The 15,105-nt window shown below is 54.8% G+C and overlaps 1 protein-coding gene across 7 annotated transcripts in view; it reads right to left on the bottom strand.

The window, feature by feature from the left end:
• LOC116940740 (janus kinase and microtubule-interacting protein 3-like) overlaps nt 1–15,105 on the bottom strand; it is a 58,252-nt gene that overhangs the window by 21,200 nt on the left and 21,947 nt on the right. For 5 of the 7 annotated variants that reach the window (XM_076065791.1, XM_076065792.1, XM_076065794.1 and 2 more), the window contains exons 23-34: nt 9,529–9,915; nt 6,792–6,857; nt 5,064–5,108; nt 3,644–4,888; nt 3,395–3,532; nt 2,896–3,184; nt 2,487–2,767; nt 2,171–2,347; nt 1,897–2,082; nt 883–1,308; nt 623–792; nt 132–321 (exon numbers count right to left, since the gene is read on the bottom strand). In XM_076065791.1, the coding sequence (XP_075921906.1) occupies nt 132–321; nt 623–792; nt 883–1,308; nt 1,897–2,082; nt 2,171–2,347; nt 2,487–2,767; nt 2,896–3,184; nt 3,395–3,532; nt 3,644–4,888; nt 5,064–5,108; nt 6,792–6,857; nt 9,529–9,915 (3,600 nt within the window). Of the gene's footprint in view, nt 1–131; nt 322–622; nt 793–882; nt 1,309–1,896; nt 2,083–2,170; nt 2,348–2,486; nt 2,768–2,895; nt 3,185–3,394; nt 3,533–3,643; nt 4,889–5,063; nt 5,140–6,791; nt 6,858–9,528; nt 9,916–15,105 lie in introns of those variants that run through there. The other 2 variants (XM_076065793.1, XM_032950923.2) reach the window with 2 other exon arrangements.

Genomic DNA, 15,105 nt, shown 5'->3' with positions numbered 1-15,105 from the left:
ACTCGTGCACACAGGGCATGCAGAGTGAGGAACAGCGAGTGAGTGCTAATAACGCCAATGTGGCGTGGGACGATGTAGTGGAGTGCAAGCGTTGCGGGTCGATTGTGCAGAGATATAAAATGCAGCCGCACCGTGGCTTGGAGGTCACGCTGCGTGCACAGCAAAGAGCGCAGCCGAGTCTGCAGAGTGACCACCTCCAGGACCTCCTCAGTCTCCCCAGGGCCCCTGGGCCCTCCTGGGCCCTCTAGTCTCCCCTGTGCTCCTGCCGCCTCATTTAGCTGAGCTTTGAGATTGGCCTCAGACTTTTCGAGCTCCTGTACTCTGCACACGAGGCACAATCCAAAAGCATGCATTTAATTACGCAAAAAATGGCGGCAACACATGGGACGAACAATGATGGTTCGAATCCAGCAGACCACCCTGGTTAGTACTGCGGTTTTTGTTCTCTAACCATAAAATACTACAGACTATCGGCTTCGCAGTGGATGCTAAAGAACCTGTGAAATCATTCGAAGAAGAGTAGGCCATTGTGTGCTGCCATCATGGTCCACATTTGCAGCTGAACAAGCGAACATTTGCAAAAATAAAGAACTTGGAGGAAGCAGTGGTGATGGTGTCTCACCTGTCCAGGAGTTTGGCCTCAGAGCACTGCAGGGAGGAGACCTTCCCGTGGAGAAACCTCTGCTCCTCTTGGAGAGCAACCAGTTCTTGGGTGAGTGACTCCACCTGCGTCCGTACCACCTGCAGCTCTTTGACGGTCTTCCGCTCGCGCTCGCCAGCCTCGAGAACGTCCTGGGGGGGCACCGCCAATCGCCACCGATTACTCAACGGTTGCCACAGCCCTGCTGAGGGCACAACTCAGCTGTTGAGCCACGCACCTACCTGCTGCAGATGGGAGCACCTGTTGCGCAGCGCAGCTTCTGCGCGGGCGAGGGATGCGTGGGCGACCTGGGCCGCATCCCTCTCCTTGCGAGCGGTGGCCCCTGACTCCCTCTCCTCCTGCACGGTGGCGCTTGCTCCGTCCAGCTGCTCAACCAGGCGAGCGAGCTCGGCGCGGGCCTCATCCCGCTGGGAGCGTAGGGCCACGCTGGCCCGCTCGGCCCCCTTGGCACGCTGGCCCAGCCGCGATTCCTCGCGCCTCAGCTCTGCGCCCGCCATCTCCAGCTGCTCAATGGTGGTGGACAGACGGGCCTCCCTCGCAGACGCGTCGCACGTCGTCTGGGCCAGGGTGGACGCCCACTCCGCCTCTCGCTCCGCGAGGGCGGAGGCCGCCGCGTGCATGGCGCCGTCGTGCTCTGCTCGCTGCGTCTGTGGGAGGCAATGGAAGCAGCGAAGGTGCCGTAAACGTTGCAGCTACAGGGAGTTGACAGCGTGGATGGCTGGGGAAGGAAGATGAAGACTATGGGGGCAGCAGAGGAGGATGTGCAACCTCCCACTGAGCCTTGGTTTCTGGAGCAAAGATGTGTGGAGTGAGAAAAGAGGGGAGAGGTAAGAGAGTATAAGTGTTTGGGTTGTGTCGAAAGCGATAGTGGAGAGGTTAGCGCGCTGCGCTATGAATACGGTGACCCGAGTTTGATTCCGATTCACGGCCAATATCAGTGACGATTATCTTAACCAATCCTGGGCCATCCTTCGGTCGACTGAGCCTCAAATAAGTACCTGGTGTGGTGTGTAAGCATCATCACCAGGGAGACAAAGACAGCCGGGTTTAGTGCTGGCCACCCACCCCCTCGTGTGCCGTTCCCGTTTTTATAAGGTGCTCGCTAACAGCACTGGCCCCAACAGTATGTTAAGGCTATACGGGGGATCATTGTGTTTGTACTGGGTGAGGTTGGCATGGCAAGTACACGCATCAGCAGCAACACAAGGAGTGGTAGTAGTGATGCACCCCCACACCTCCAGCTTCTTGGTCAGTATAGCCACCTCCTCCTGCAGTCGTGCGACCGCCCCCTCAGCAGCCAGCGCCCGCGCAGTCTCCCGCTGCCACTCGCCATTCAGTTGCTCCAGGGAGGCCTCGGCCGCTCCTCCTCTCGCCCTCCAGCGGTGAAGCTCCTCGCCGAGCGAGCGCTGGCGCCGGCGCACCTGCCACACGCGGTACGATCATCGCTCGCCACCCTCGCCGGCACCGCCACCGTCGCGCCGCCTCGTCGCCATGGCTCTCGGCTCCTACCTCTTCATTGCGAATGACAAGTCGCTGATGTGTGGCCTCCATGTCCTGCAGCAGGGCCTCCTGCTGAGCAAGGCGAGCCGCCATCGCACGCTCCGTGTCAGCCTTGGCCTCCAGCAGGGCCTCGCCGCGGACCAGTCGCTCCTGTAGGGCGGATGCCCTCTCGTCCGCCACACAACACTACCCAGAGAGAGGTGCACGCAGTGATCTACTGCAGGCAGAGTGTGGTCTGGCACTCGAGGACTGCTAATTAGGGGCATAAGGCATTGGGCCCCTGCTTGCCCTTGTGAATGCGAAGCTGTGTGGGGCTGCCCCTTGCCTGCTCTTCGGTGACGCGGAGCCGCTCGATGATGTGGCGCTCGCTTCTCTCCTTGGCCTGCAGCTCCTCCCGCAACCGGTCCCTCTCCTGCTCGAGCTCCCCCAGACGCTGCTCCTGCTCGGCGAGCTCTCCCTCCAGCACAGTGAGCAGACGGGAGCCGCCGGCACCACTGGGATTCATGGAGGCCTCGGCTGCCAGGCTCAGCTGCTCGTGGAGGTGCTCCCGCTCTTGCGCAATCTCCGGGAACTCGAGCGCCGGCTGCCTGCTCTTGGCCGCGTCCACTACGGGGCACGGACAAGGATCACACAATTAACCGTCGGGCGCTTTGCCCATGCGGGTGAAGTCACGCAAGGTTCAGCGCGAGGGGTTCATGCCCAACAGCCGAGACGGTCCGCCGGGCGTCCTGCACCTTTGTGCTCAGCGAGTTTCTTCTCGGCCGCGTGGCGCTCTTGGCGCGCCTCGTCCAACTGCTGCTGCAGCCGAGCCTCGGCGGTGGCCCTCTCGGCGAGCTGCCGCTCCAGGCGGGCGGCCCGGTCACGTACCCGACCCTCCCTCCCCACGGTTTCACGCACGATCTCCGCCTGCTGGGTGGCTCGACGCTCCGCGCGTCGCTTCGACAGCTCGTGCTCTGTCACGGCGTCCTCCAGCTCAGAGACGCGCTTTTGCAGCACACGGCGATCGGACTCCAGGTCGGAGACCTGCATCAAGGGTCAGCACGGATGAGCGTGGTGCAAGGGTTATATGCGCAGTGCAAGCACCACACATACACACGATGCTGCCGATTCTGTAAGGTACCTTCACTTGCTCTAATCGTGAAGTCAGTGGTGATGATGGCGGTGGTGGTGGCGATGATGATGGTGATGGCGGTGGTGATGACGATCGCAGTGGTGCTGGTGGCCCGGCCATGCCTGCATGGTCAGCTCGTCGAGCGACACCTCCAGCTGTGCCCGGAGTGCCCTCTCATCCCGCAGCAGGCGATTCAGGCGCTCCGTACGTGCGTTCATCTCCTCCTCCACCTCCTCCTTCTCTTCTTCCAGGCGCTCCACCTGCCAGCGGCACGGGCAACACGTGTTCGCGTGGATGACACACGCGACCTCCCCCCCCCCCCCGGCCCTGCCGCGTGGCCCCCAGGCGGCCGCGATCCCGGGCAAGCGCACCTGCTGGAAGCGTTCGGCCAGCCGTCGTTCCGTCTCGGCGTGCTCCGCCAGCCTCTCCTCCAGTCGCGTAGCCTTGAGCTGGGCCACGCGCGCCTGCTCCTGCAGGGCCCGCTCGCGGCACGCCCGCTCCGCCTCGGCGGCCTCCGCCAGTTGCAGCAGCCCCTCCAAGTTGGAGATCCTCTCGAGCAGCGCCGCTGCTTCGCGCTCCGATCCCAAGCCGCACTCCACCGCACTTTCCGCCAGGTTCGCAGACGATGCCTCGAGCCGTTGTGGCAGAGGCGACGTCGGCCCCCGGGTCTCCCCAACATTCGCCGTGTCAGGCTCGGAGATCCTCCGGTTGCCGGGCGACCAAAGGCCGGCCGTCGGCTCGCCACCCGCAGCGTCGCCGCCGCACGAGTCAAGGGAGTCGAGGCATTCGAGCTCTCGCACGGCGGCGAGCCTCTCGCGCAGGGCCTCCAGCTCAAAGATGGCTCGCCGGTGGTCAGTGCGGCTCTGCTCCAGGAGGCCTCGCAGCCGCCCCACCTCCGCTGTGGCCTCCCGTAGCCGGGAGCGCAGCGCCCCACGCGCTGTGCAGCCCGCCTCGCCACCCTCCCTGCGCAGCTTGCGCACATCGAACGCCGCTCCCTCGCGACCCGAACCGTCGATGCACTCGCCGCCAGAGTCGTTGTCTATCGGCTCGGGCGGTGTGCAGTCTTGTGCCCCCCACGCAGGCGTCGCGTGCGCAGGCGTTGCGTGCGCAGGCGTCGCGTGTATAGGTGTCCCGTGCGCAGGCGTTGTGTGTGTAGGTGTTGTGTGTGCAAGCGCTGTGTGCTCGCGCATGTCGTCCTTGCCCCCCACGTGTCCCCCGTGACCCCGGTCGTACCCCGCGACCGCCCCTTGCTCCGGCAGCCAAGGGCGCGTTCCGCCCGCGCACTCGGGTGCCGAGAATCTGCGCCGCGAGAGCGTGAAGTCCACGTTACGAGTCCCCCAATCCCCCCCGAGGGTCCCAGCCCCCCCCCGATCCCAAGCATCCCCCCGTCCCCCATTGGCCTCGGCCATGTGTGCGGGGGGAAGGCCTCCCGCAGACGGGGGCCCGTACCCCTCCCCACCCCCTGTGAAGTCGCCTCGGCGATGCTGATTGTCGGCGGCGGCATGAAGGACGTGCTGGAGGAGACGGTTCTCCCGCTGCAATCGATGCACCTCCCCCGTCAGACATGCGACCTCTTCCCTGAGCTCAGCCTCAGGGCCGCAAGGCCCCTCACCGGCCTGTGGCAGACCAGAACCGCACTCGGCCACCTCGCAACAACCACACCCATGGAAAGTGTCCACAAGAATGGTAACCACTCGATCTCTCCACCACTCAACCACAAAACCACTCCACAACACAACCGCTCTACCACAAAACCACTCGACCACTCGTTTTCGCTTGCTGGAGCCTTACCGGCATGCTGCGGCGCCCGGCGCTGCTAGGACCAGATGATGAAGGCTAGCGAGAAAAACAAAAATAAAAACAAAAACTACAAAAAGCAAGAAAATGACCACAAAACGACACAAACAACACAACAGAGAGAGAGGAAGGGGCGGGAGAGAGCATGTTAAGGAACTGCCCACAGCAGCACTCACGGCAGCTGTAGAAACAGCTGACTCACAGCCGGCCTCGCGAGTACCCTCCAAGGGCACTGCACTTCATATTCTTAGCTCTTTCGGTAAAGTCACGTTGAAGGGAAACAATAAAATAATAAAATATATATAAAACAATACAAATTCTCACGACGTTTCGACCATAACACAAACGGTCGTCATCAGGTGTGTCGACACACCTGATGACACACCTGATGACGACCGTTTGTGTTATGGTCGAAACGTCGTGAGAATTTTTATTGTTTTATATATATATTATTATTTTATTGTTTCCCTTCAACGTGACTTTACCGAAAGAGCTAAGAATATGAATTACTGCAGTCACGAAAGCTTTAAGGCACTGCACTTGTTAACGTCTTAACGGGATGTGTGGGATTCCTTTGATAGAGAACATGGCCCCATGTATTAACAGTTAACTACGGCCCCTATGGCCACGCACGTGTATCTCACTAAGTGGCTGGTTAATTGAATGTTTCCACTTCCATTTATTTGTGTGTGGTTGCCAGGTGGATTGTTACATCGCAAGATTGTGAGAGTTGATAGCGGTGGACTGTGTTAGCGGTGGACTGTGTTAGAGGTGGACTGTGTTAGCGGTGGACTGTGTTAGAGGTGGACTGTGTTAGCAGTGGACTGTGTTAGCGGTGGACTGTTAATGGTGGACTGTGTTAGAGGTGGACTGTGTTAGAGGTGGACTATTTTAGTGGTGGACTGTGTTAGTGGTGGACTGTGTTAGAGGTGGACTGTGTTAGCAGTGGACTGTGTTAGTGGTGGACTGTGTTAGCAGTGGACTGTGTTAGCGGTGGACTGTGTTAGAGGTGGACTATGTTAGTGGTGGACTGTGTTAGTGGTGGACTGTGCTAATGGTGGACTGTTAATGGTGGACTATGTTAGTGGTGGTCTGTGTTAGAGGTGAACTGTGTTAGTGGTAGACTGTGTTAGAGGTGGACTGTGTTAATGGTGGACTGTTAATGGTGGACTGTGTTAGAGGTGGACTGTGTTAGTGGTGGACTCTGTAAATGGTGGACTGTGTAAATGGTGGACTGTTAATGGTGGACTGTTAATGGTGGACTGTGTTAGAGGTGGACTGTGTTAGAGGTGGACTGTGTTAATGGTGGACTGTGTTAGTTGTGGGCTGTGTTAGTGGTGGACTGTGTTAGTGGTGGACTGTGTTAGTGATGGGCTGTGTTAGTGGTGGACTGTGTTAGTGATGGGCTGTGTTAGTGGTGGACTGTGTTAGTGGTGGACTGTTAATGTCGGACTGTGTTAGAGGTGGACTATGTTAGTAGTGGACTGTGTTAGTGGTGGACTGTGTTAGTGGTGGACTGTGTTAGTGGTGGACTGTGTTAATGGTGGACTGTGTTAGTGATGGACTGTGTTAGTGGTGGACCGTGTAAATGATGGACTGTGTAAATGATGGACTGTGTTAGCGGTGGACTGTGTAAATAAAGGACACTGCATATTCCAGAGGCTGTTGGAGTTGTATGTCCACCCTCCCCCACGGTTGTCCCCATCCTGATCTGGTGCTCACCTTCTCCTCTAGGTCCTTGATCTGTTCTCTCTGTCTCTCCAGCTTCTTCTCCAGGTCCCTGATCTTCTGCACAGCATGGGGGGGGGGGGACACACAGGGATGTGGGGGTGGTGGTGGAGCAGGAGGTGGGGTCGAGTGTGCACAGAAGGGTCGTAAGCGTAAAATGGGGTAGGGGAGGCAGGTTGGACACAGCAGGAATGGCGAAGTGCAGCGATCAGCACATTCACACACACATCACCAGCTGGAAGCCCATTGTGGCCGTTCACCGTCGTTAACTAACTGCGTTCATCTGCTGTTAAAGTCATGAACACTGGCGATTTTGCTCCTACACCTTTGATCGAATTCACGTTTAGAGGCTTAAACTGGTGAATCTCGAGCAACTCGGAGATTTCTCTTGAGATTTTGGCTGCGGGGAAACTGTCCCGTGGCCCCACCGACCCCACTCACGGACGTCACAGCTGGCACGGAACCAAACCTGGGCAATGGTGTGGTCCACCCTGTGGCGAGCGTGTAACACCCCGCCCTCCATCCCCCACACGCACAGCGCCATCCGCGACGACCCAACCGACAGAACGCAACGCCGCGGGCGATGGACGTGGCTAGAAATTAAAAATGCGGAGAGAGAGCGCGGTTCCCCACACAGGGCGCTCGGCTCGCTCGGCCCGGATACCCGTGAAGTGTGGTTGCTATGGTAACCCGGCATGCCAGCTGGAGGCTGGGGAGGAGGCAGGGGGTGGGGACCGCGTCGTTAGCCAATCAGCAGCAACCATCCCCCTTCACCGGGGCCCCTCTTGCCCAACCCTCCTCGCTGATGCAGAGACCTCATTGATTTTAGATTTAGGGGACGAGTATAGAGACAAATGAGTGCAGCCTCGTGGGAGGAGAGGGGCAGACGCGAGGTCGCTTCTCCGGCACAGCGGCTGTGACGGCTGCTCGTGACACGACAGCGCTCACGTTCTTAAAATGGTTGCTCAAAGTCCGTGATTGAGTCTTCTCCTCACGGTGTGAGCAGCCTCTATGATACTCCGGTCACATGCTCTTTTGCCTCACGATGCATTGTGATTGAATCTTCCTCACGATGCATTGTGATTGAATCTTCCTCACGATGCATTGTGATTGAATCTTCCTCACGATGCATTGTGATTGAATCTTCCTCACGATGCATTGTGATTGAATCTTCCTCACGATGCATTGGGATTGAATCTCTCACGATGCATTGTGATTGAATCTCTCACGATGCATTGTGATTGAATCGTCCTCACGATGCATTGTGATTTAATCTTCCTCACGATGCACTGTGATTTAATCTTCCTCACGATGCATTGTGATTTAATCTTCCTCACGATGCATTGTGATTGAATCTTCCTCACGATGCATTGTGATTGAATCTTCCTCACGATGCATTGTGATTGAATCTTCCTCACGATGCATTTGTGATTTAATCTCTCACGATGCATTGTGATTTAATCTTCCTCCCGATGCATTGTGATTGAATCTTCCTCACGATGCATTGGGACTGAATCTCTCACGATGCATTGTGATTGAATCGTCCTCACGATGCATTGTGATTTAATCTTCCTCACGATGCATTGTGATTGAATCTTCCTCACGAGGCATTGTGATTGAATCTTCCTCACGATGCTTTGTGATTTAATCTTCCTCCCGATGCATTGTGATTTAATCTTCCTCACGATGCATTGTGATTGAATCTTCCTCACGATGCACTGTGATTGAATCTTCCTCACGATGCATTGTGATTTAATCTTCCTCCCGATGCTTTGTGATTGAATCTTCCTCACGATGCATTGTGATTGAATCTTCCTCACGATGCACTGTGATTTAATCTTCCTCCCGATGCTTTGTGATTTAATCTTCCTCAGGATGCATTGTGATTTAATCTTCTTCACGATGCATTGCGATTGAATATTCCTCACGATGCATTGTGATTGAATCTTCCTCACGATGCATTGTGATTTAATCTTCCTCACGATGCATTGTGATTGAATCTTCCTCAGGATGCATTGTGATTTAATCTTCTTCACGATGCATTGCGATTGAATATTCCTCACGATGTATTGTGATTACATCTTCCTCACGATGCATTGTGATTTAATCTTCCTCCCGATGCATTGTGATTTAATCTTCTTCACGATGCATTGCGATTGAATATTCCTCACGATGCACTGTGATTGAATCTTCCTCACGATTCATTGTGATTGAATCTTCCTCACGATGCATTGTGATTTAATCTTCTTCACGATGCATTGAGATTGAATATTCCTCACGATGCACTGTGATTGAATCTTCCTCACGATGCATTGTGATTGAATCTTCCTCACGATGCATTGTGATTGAATATTCCTCACGATGCACTGTGATTGCATCTTCCTCAAGATGCATTGTGATTTAATCTTCCTCACGATGCATTGTGATTGAATCTCTCACGATGCATTGTGATTAAATCTTCCTCAAGATGCATTGTGATTGGATATTCCTCACGATGCATTGTGATTGAATCTTCCTCACGATACATTGTGATTGAATCTTCCTCACGATGCATTGTGATTGAATCTTCCTCACGATGCATTGCGATTTAATCTTCTTCACGATGCATTGCGATTGAATATTCCTCACGATGCACTGCGATTGAATATTCCTCACCACGCATTGTGTTTGAATCATCGCGTGGAGAATCTCGCGCGTCAGACTCGCGCCCCGCCGGCTTGCGCCGTTCTACCTTGTGCGCGTGCTGCAGCGACTCCATGCGCTCGCGCAGCACCCGTGCGTCGTACTCGCGGATCTGGCCCAGCACCTGCCGCTTCCACTGCTCGACGGCGCCCTGCAGGTGCTCCCTCTCCTTGTCCGAGAGGCCCCCCCCGGTCCCGACGGCCGCACCGCCCAGGCCGCCCAGGCACTCCCCTCCGCCCACCGGCAGGCTGGCCGTCCCCGAGGTGCACAGCCTCCCCCCTGCCGGGCCGAACGCGGGCCCGGCGCCGACCCCGCACGAGGCCGCCGCGATGGACGCCGCTCCCCCCCACACCCCGGTCGGCGTCGTGGCAGAGGAGCCGGCAGGGGGCTTCTGCTGCAGGGCGCTGTAGAGCGTCGCCTCCAGCTCCCGCACTCGCTACGAGAGGGGGCACGGGGGAGGAGCGACATCGTGGACAAGCGGGCGCAGTGGTCAACCCCAACGCACCGCGATGCGCAGCCTAACGTGCAGCGAGCGGCGGCGATAACAGCCGCCGCTCGGCACACGAGTGGTGGTGCGGTGTGTAAACATCGCCACTGGGGAGACAAAGGCGGTCGGGCGTGGTGCTTGCCACCCCTCCCACTCGTGTACCTTTCCGGCCTTCATAGGTGCTCGCTAACAGCACTTGCCCGAACAGTATGTCCAGGTAATACGGGGGATCTTTGTCTTTGTACTTTGAGGCCGTGTGAAGTGTCAAAGACTCGATGGCAGGAGATCATGAGATAGACCCAGGTGCGATGGGTTAACTGAGTAAACACACATACACATAACAGACCACGAGGGCAAGTACTGTAAGCGAGCACCTGTTTAGACCATCATGGCACGGATTAACACGGTTGGCTACGTACGGTGCGAAAGAAATCCAACAAACATACCATGCTAAGCTGTCTTTGTTTACCCAGTAATGGTGTTAACACACTGCATAAGGTACTCATTTAAGGCCCAGGATACCCTCAGATAACCACTATCCACCGATGTTATCCATGGCTGAGGATTGAACACAGGTCACCGGGTTCATGGAGCAGTGGACTGACCACTGCGCGCGCACACACACACACCCTGTGTACACACACAGCCCACACACACACACCCTGTGTACACACACACACACACCCTGTGTACCCACACACAGCCCACACACACACACCCTGTGTACACACACACACCCTGTGTACCCACACACACACACACCCTGTGTACCCACACACACACACCCTGTGTACACACACACACACACCCTGTGTACCCACACACACCCTGTGTACCCACACACACCCTGTGTACACACACACACACCCTGTGTACCAACACACACACACACACACCCTGTGTACCCACACACACACACCCTGTGTACCCACACACACACCCTGTGTACCCACACACAGCCCACACACACACTGTGTACCCACACACACACCCTGTGTACCAACACACACACACACCCTGTGTACCAACACACACACACACCTTGTGTACCAACACACACACACACACCCTGTGTACCAACACACACACACCCTGTGTACCAACACACACACACACACACCCTGTGTACCCATACACACCCTGTGTACCAACACACACACACCCTGTGTACACACACACACCCTGTGTACCCACACACACACACCATGTGTACCCACACACACACCACACACACACCCTGTGTACACACACACACACCCTGTGTACCAACACACACACACACACCCTGTGCACCCACACACACACACCCTGTGTACCCACACACACACCCTGTGTACCCACACACAGCCCACACACACACACACCCTGTGTACCCACACACACCCTGTGTACCCACACACACACACACACACCCTGTGTACCCACACACACACACACCCTGTGTACCCACACACAGCCAACACACACACACACACACCCTGTGTACACACACACACACACCCTGTGTACCCACACACACACACCCTGTGTACACACACACCCTGTGTACCCACACACAGCCCACACACACACACCCTGTGTACCCACACACAGCCCACACACACACACCCTGTGTACCCACACACACACCCTGTGTACACACACACACCCTGTGTACCCACACACACACCCTGTGTACCCACACACACACACACACCCTGTGTACCCACACACACACACCCTGTGTACCCACACACAGCCCACACACACACACCCTGTGTACCCACACACACACACCCTGTGTACACACACCCTGTGTACCCACACACACACACACACCCTGTGTACCCACACACACACACCCTGTTTACCCACACACAGCCCACACACACACACCCTGTGTACCCACACACACACCCTGTGTACACACACACACCCTGTGTACCAACACACACCCTGTGTACCAACACACACACACACACACCCTGTGTACCCACACACACACACCCTGTGTACCCACACACAGCCCACACACACACTGTGTACCCACACACACACCCTGTGTACCCACACACACACACCCTGTGTACACACACCCTGTGTACCCACACACACACACACACCCTGTGTACCCACACACACACACCCTGTTTACCCACACACAGCCCACACACACACACCCTGTGTACCCACACACACACCCTGTGTACACACACACACCCTGTGTACCAACACACACCCTGTGTACCAACACACACACACACACACCCTGTGTACCCACACACACACACCCTGTGTACCCACACACAGCCCACACACACACTGTGTACCCACACACACACACACCCTGTGTACCAACACACACACACCCTGTGTACCCACACACACCCTGTGTACCCGCACACACCACACACACACACCCTGTATACCCACACACATATACCATGTGCCCACACACACACCCTGTGTACCCACACACACCCTGTGTGTACCCGCATACCTCAATGCAGACAACACTTACCTACAATTAACCAACCAAAGAAAGCCCAATTTAAATATTGGACAAAACAATCTTCACATCGTTTCAGAAATCACTGCTAAACAATCCTTCGCTGTGGTCACAAACGGCGCCTTTTCATGAGAAGTTTGGCTGCCGTGTCGGAATCCCACTCTGGGCGTAGCGATGCCGTTACCACAGACGCCGTCCACGGCACAAAGGTTGCCAGGCGCAGCAGCAGCAGCCCCATTGTGAACCTGGTGGTGGTGGTGGGGGGGTAGGAGCTGGGCTGCTAGGAAGGTTTGGAGGAGTGCCGAGCTCAGCACAGCAGCAGCAGCAGCTGTGATTGCTTCTTCTCGCTTCCCCCTCTCGCTGCTATAGCCGAGCCACCGTCGTGCCGTGGCTCGTGGCAAAGCGGGCGACCGGCGCTGTTTTGATGCGAGGTGAACGCTACCGCTGCCACGAGATTCGTGACAATGGCTAGAACCGCAGTGGTTAGAGCCGCAGTGGTCAGAACCAGTGGCTAGAACCGCAGTGGTTAGAACCACGGTGGTTAGAACCACGGTGGTTAGAACCACGGTGGTTAGAACCACGGTGGTTAGAACCACGGTGGTTAGAACCACGGTGGTTAGAACCACGGTGGTTAGAACCACGGTGGTTAGAACCACGGTGGTTAGAACCACGGTGGTTAGAACCACGGTGGTTAGAACCACGGTGGTTAGAACAAGTGGCAAGAACCACAGTGGCTAGAACCACAGTGGTTAGAACCACAGTGGTTAGAACCACAGTGGTTAGAACCACAGTGGTTAGAACCACAGTGGTTAGAACCACAGTGGTTAGAACCACAGTGGTTAGAACCAGTGGCAAGAACCACAGTGGCTAGAACCACAGTGGTTAGAACCACAGTGGTCAGAACCACAGTGGTCAGAACCACAGTGGTCAGAACCAGTGGCAAGAACCAGTGGCAAGAACCGCAGTGGTTAGAACCGCAGTGGTTAGAACCACTGGCAAGAACCGCAGTGGCTAGAACCACTGGTTAGAACCACAGTGGCAGAACCTCCACTCGCGAGGCTGAAGAAGCAGCATGAAACTGCTTGCAGATTGTGTGTGTATGAACACTACTGCTGTGATTGTGTGTGTATGAACACTACTGCTGTGATTGTGTGTGTATGAACACTGCTGCTGTGAAAGTGTGTGTATGTTAACACTGCTGCTGTGATTGTGTGTGTATGAACACTACTGCTGTGATTGTGTGTGTATGAACACTGCTGCTGTGATAGTGTGTGTATGTTAACACTGCTGCTGTGATTGTGTGTGTATGATCACTACTGCTGTGATTGTGTGTGTGTTAACACTCCTGCTGTGATTGTGTGTGTATGAACACTACTGTTGTGAATGTGTGTGTTAACACTGCTGCTGTGATTGTGTGTGTATGAACACTACTGCTGTGCTTGTGTGTGTGTATGAACACTCCTGTTGTGATTGTGTGTGTATGTTAACACTACTGCTGTGATTGTGTGTGTGTTAACACTGCTGCTGTGATTGTGTGTGTGTATGAACACTACTGCTGTGATTGTGTGTGTTAACACTACTGCTGTGATTGTGTGTATGTGTTAACACTACTGCTGTGATTGTGTGTGTATGAACACTACTGTTGTGATTGTGTGTGTATGAACACTCCTGTTGTGATTGTGTGTGTGTATGAACACTCCTGTTGTGATTGTGTGTATGAACACTCCTGATGTGATTGTGTGTGTGTTAACACTGCTGCTGTGATTGTGTGTGTGTGTTAACACTGTTGCTATGATTGTGTGTGTGTTTTAACACTGTTGTCATGATTGTGTGTGTTAACACTGTTTCTGTGATTGTGTGTGTGTTGACACTGTTGCTGTTGACACGCCTTAAGGCCAGCAATAAACAGCATGGTTAAAGTTGTAATAAGTAAAAGTTAATTATAGAATTGAGCAAGATGGGGGGGTGGGTTGTTTTGATTTGCAGTGTTTTATTAACTTTATTTATATTAACTTTTTATTATACCAGCTAATGTCTACTGAGCAATAGAGCTGTTTTTCAGAAGCGACCTGGACACAAATGATAGCTCAACGAAGTAGCTTATCATGTGGAAATGCATAGCAGCCAAATACTCGAAACGCGTGATGTTGATTCTAAATGTGGAGGGAAAAACCGGAGGACCCGGAGAAAAATCCAAGCGACCACGGTGAGAGAGACTCAAAATATACAGGCGTCAGGGTCAGGATCGAACCCACAACCCCCATGTATACCAGGCGAGGAAGTTAACATCTCGTCACCATGGCGCTCAGTGTAGATGAGACGAAACAGTGTGGTAGACCTCACCACGGGATGAGAAATCAATTGTTGAAGTTCACGGGACATTAAACATGGTTGTAGTGATAAAAAAGGTAGCAACGGATCAGCAGATGAGTGAGTGAATCATTGATGAGTGCTGCATCATCAATGAACCCGACTGCTCTGTGTTTGTCTTTTTGTGTGTATGTGGGGAGCCGTGGTGTAGCATTTAGCACGCTGCACTACGAACCCGGTGGCTTGAGTTCGATTCCTGCTCACGGCCAACACTAGTGACGATTATCTCAACCAGTCCTGGCCTTCCCCTAGGTCGACTCAGCCTCAAAAGAGTATCTGGT

Source organism: Petromyzon marinus, chromosome 9, assembly GCF_048934315.1.
Source record: "Petromyzon marinus isolate PM22_M1 ecotype Great Lakes invasive population chromosome 9, UKy_Petmar_22M1.pri1.0, whole genome shotgun sequence".
Lineage (NCBI taxonomy): Eukaryota > Metazoa > Chordata > Hyperoartia > Petromyzontiformes > Petromyzontidae > Petromyzon > Petromyzon marinus.
This window is presented reverse-complemented; position numbering and strand designations above follow the sequence as displayed.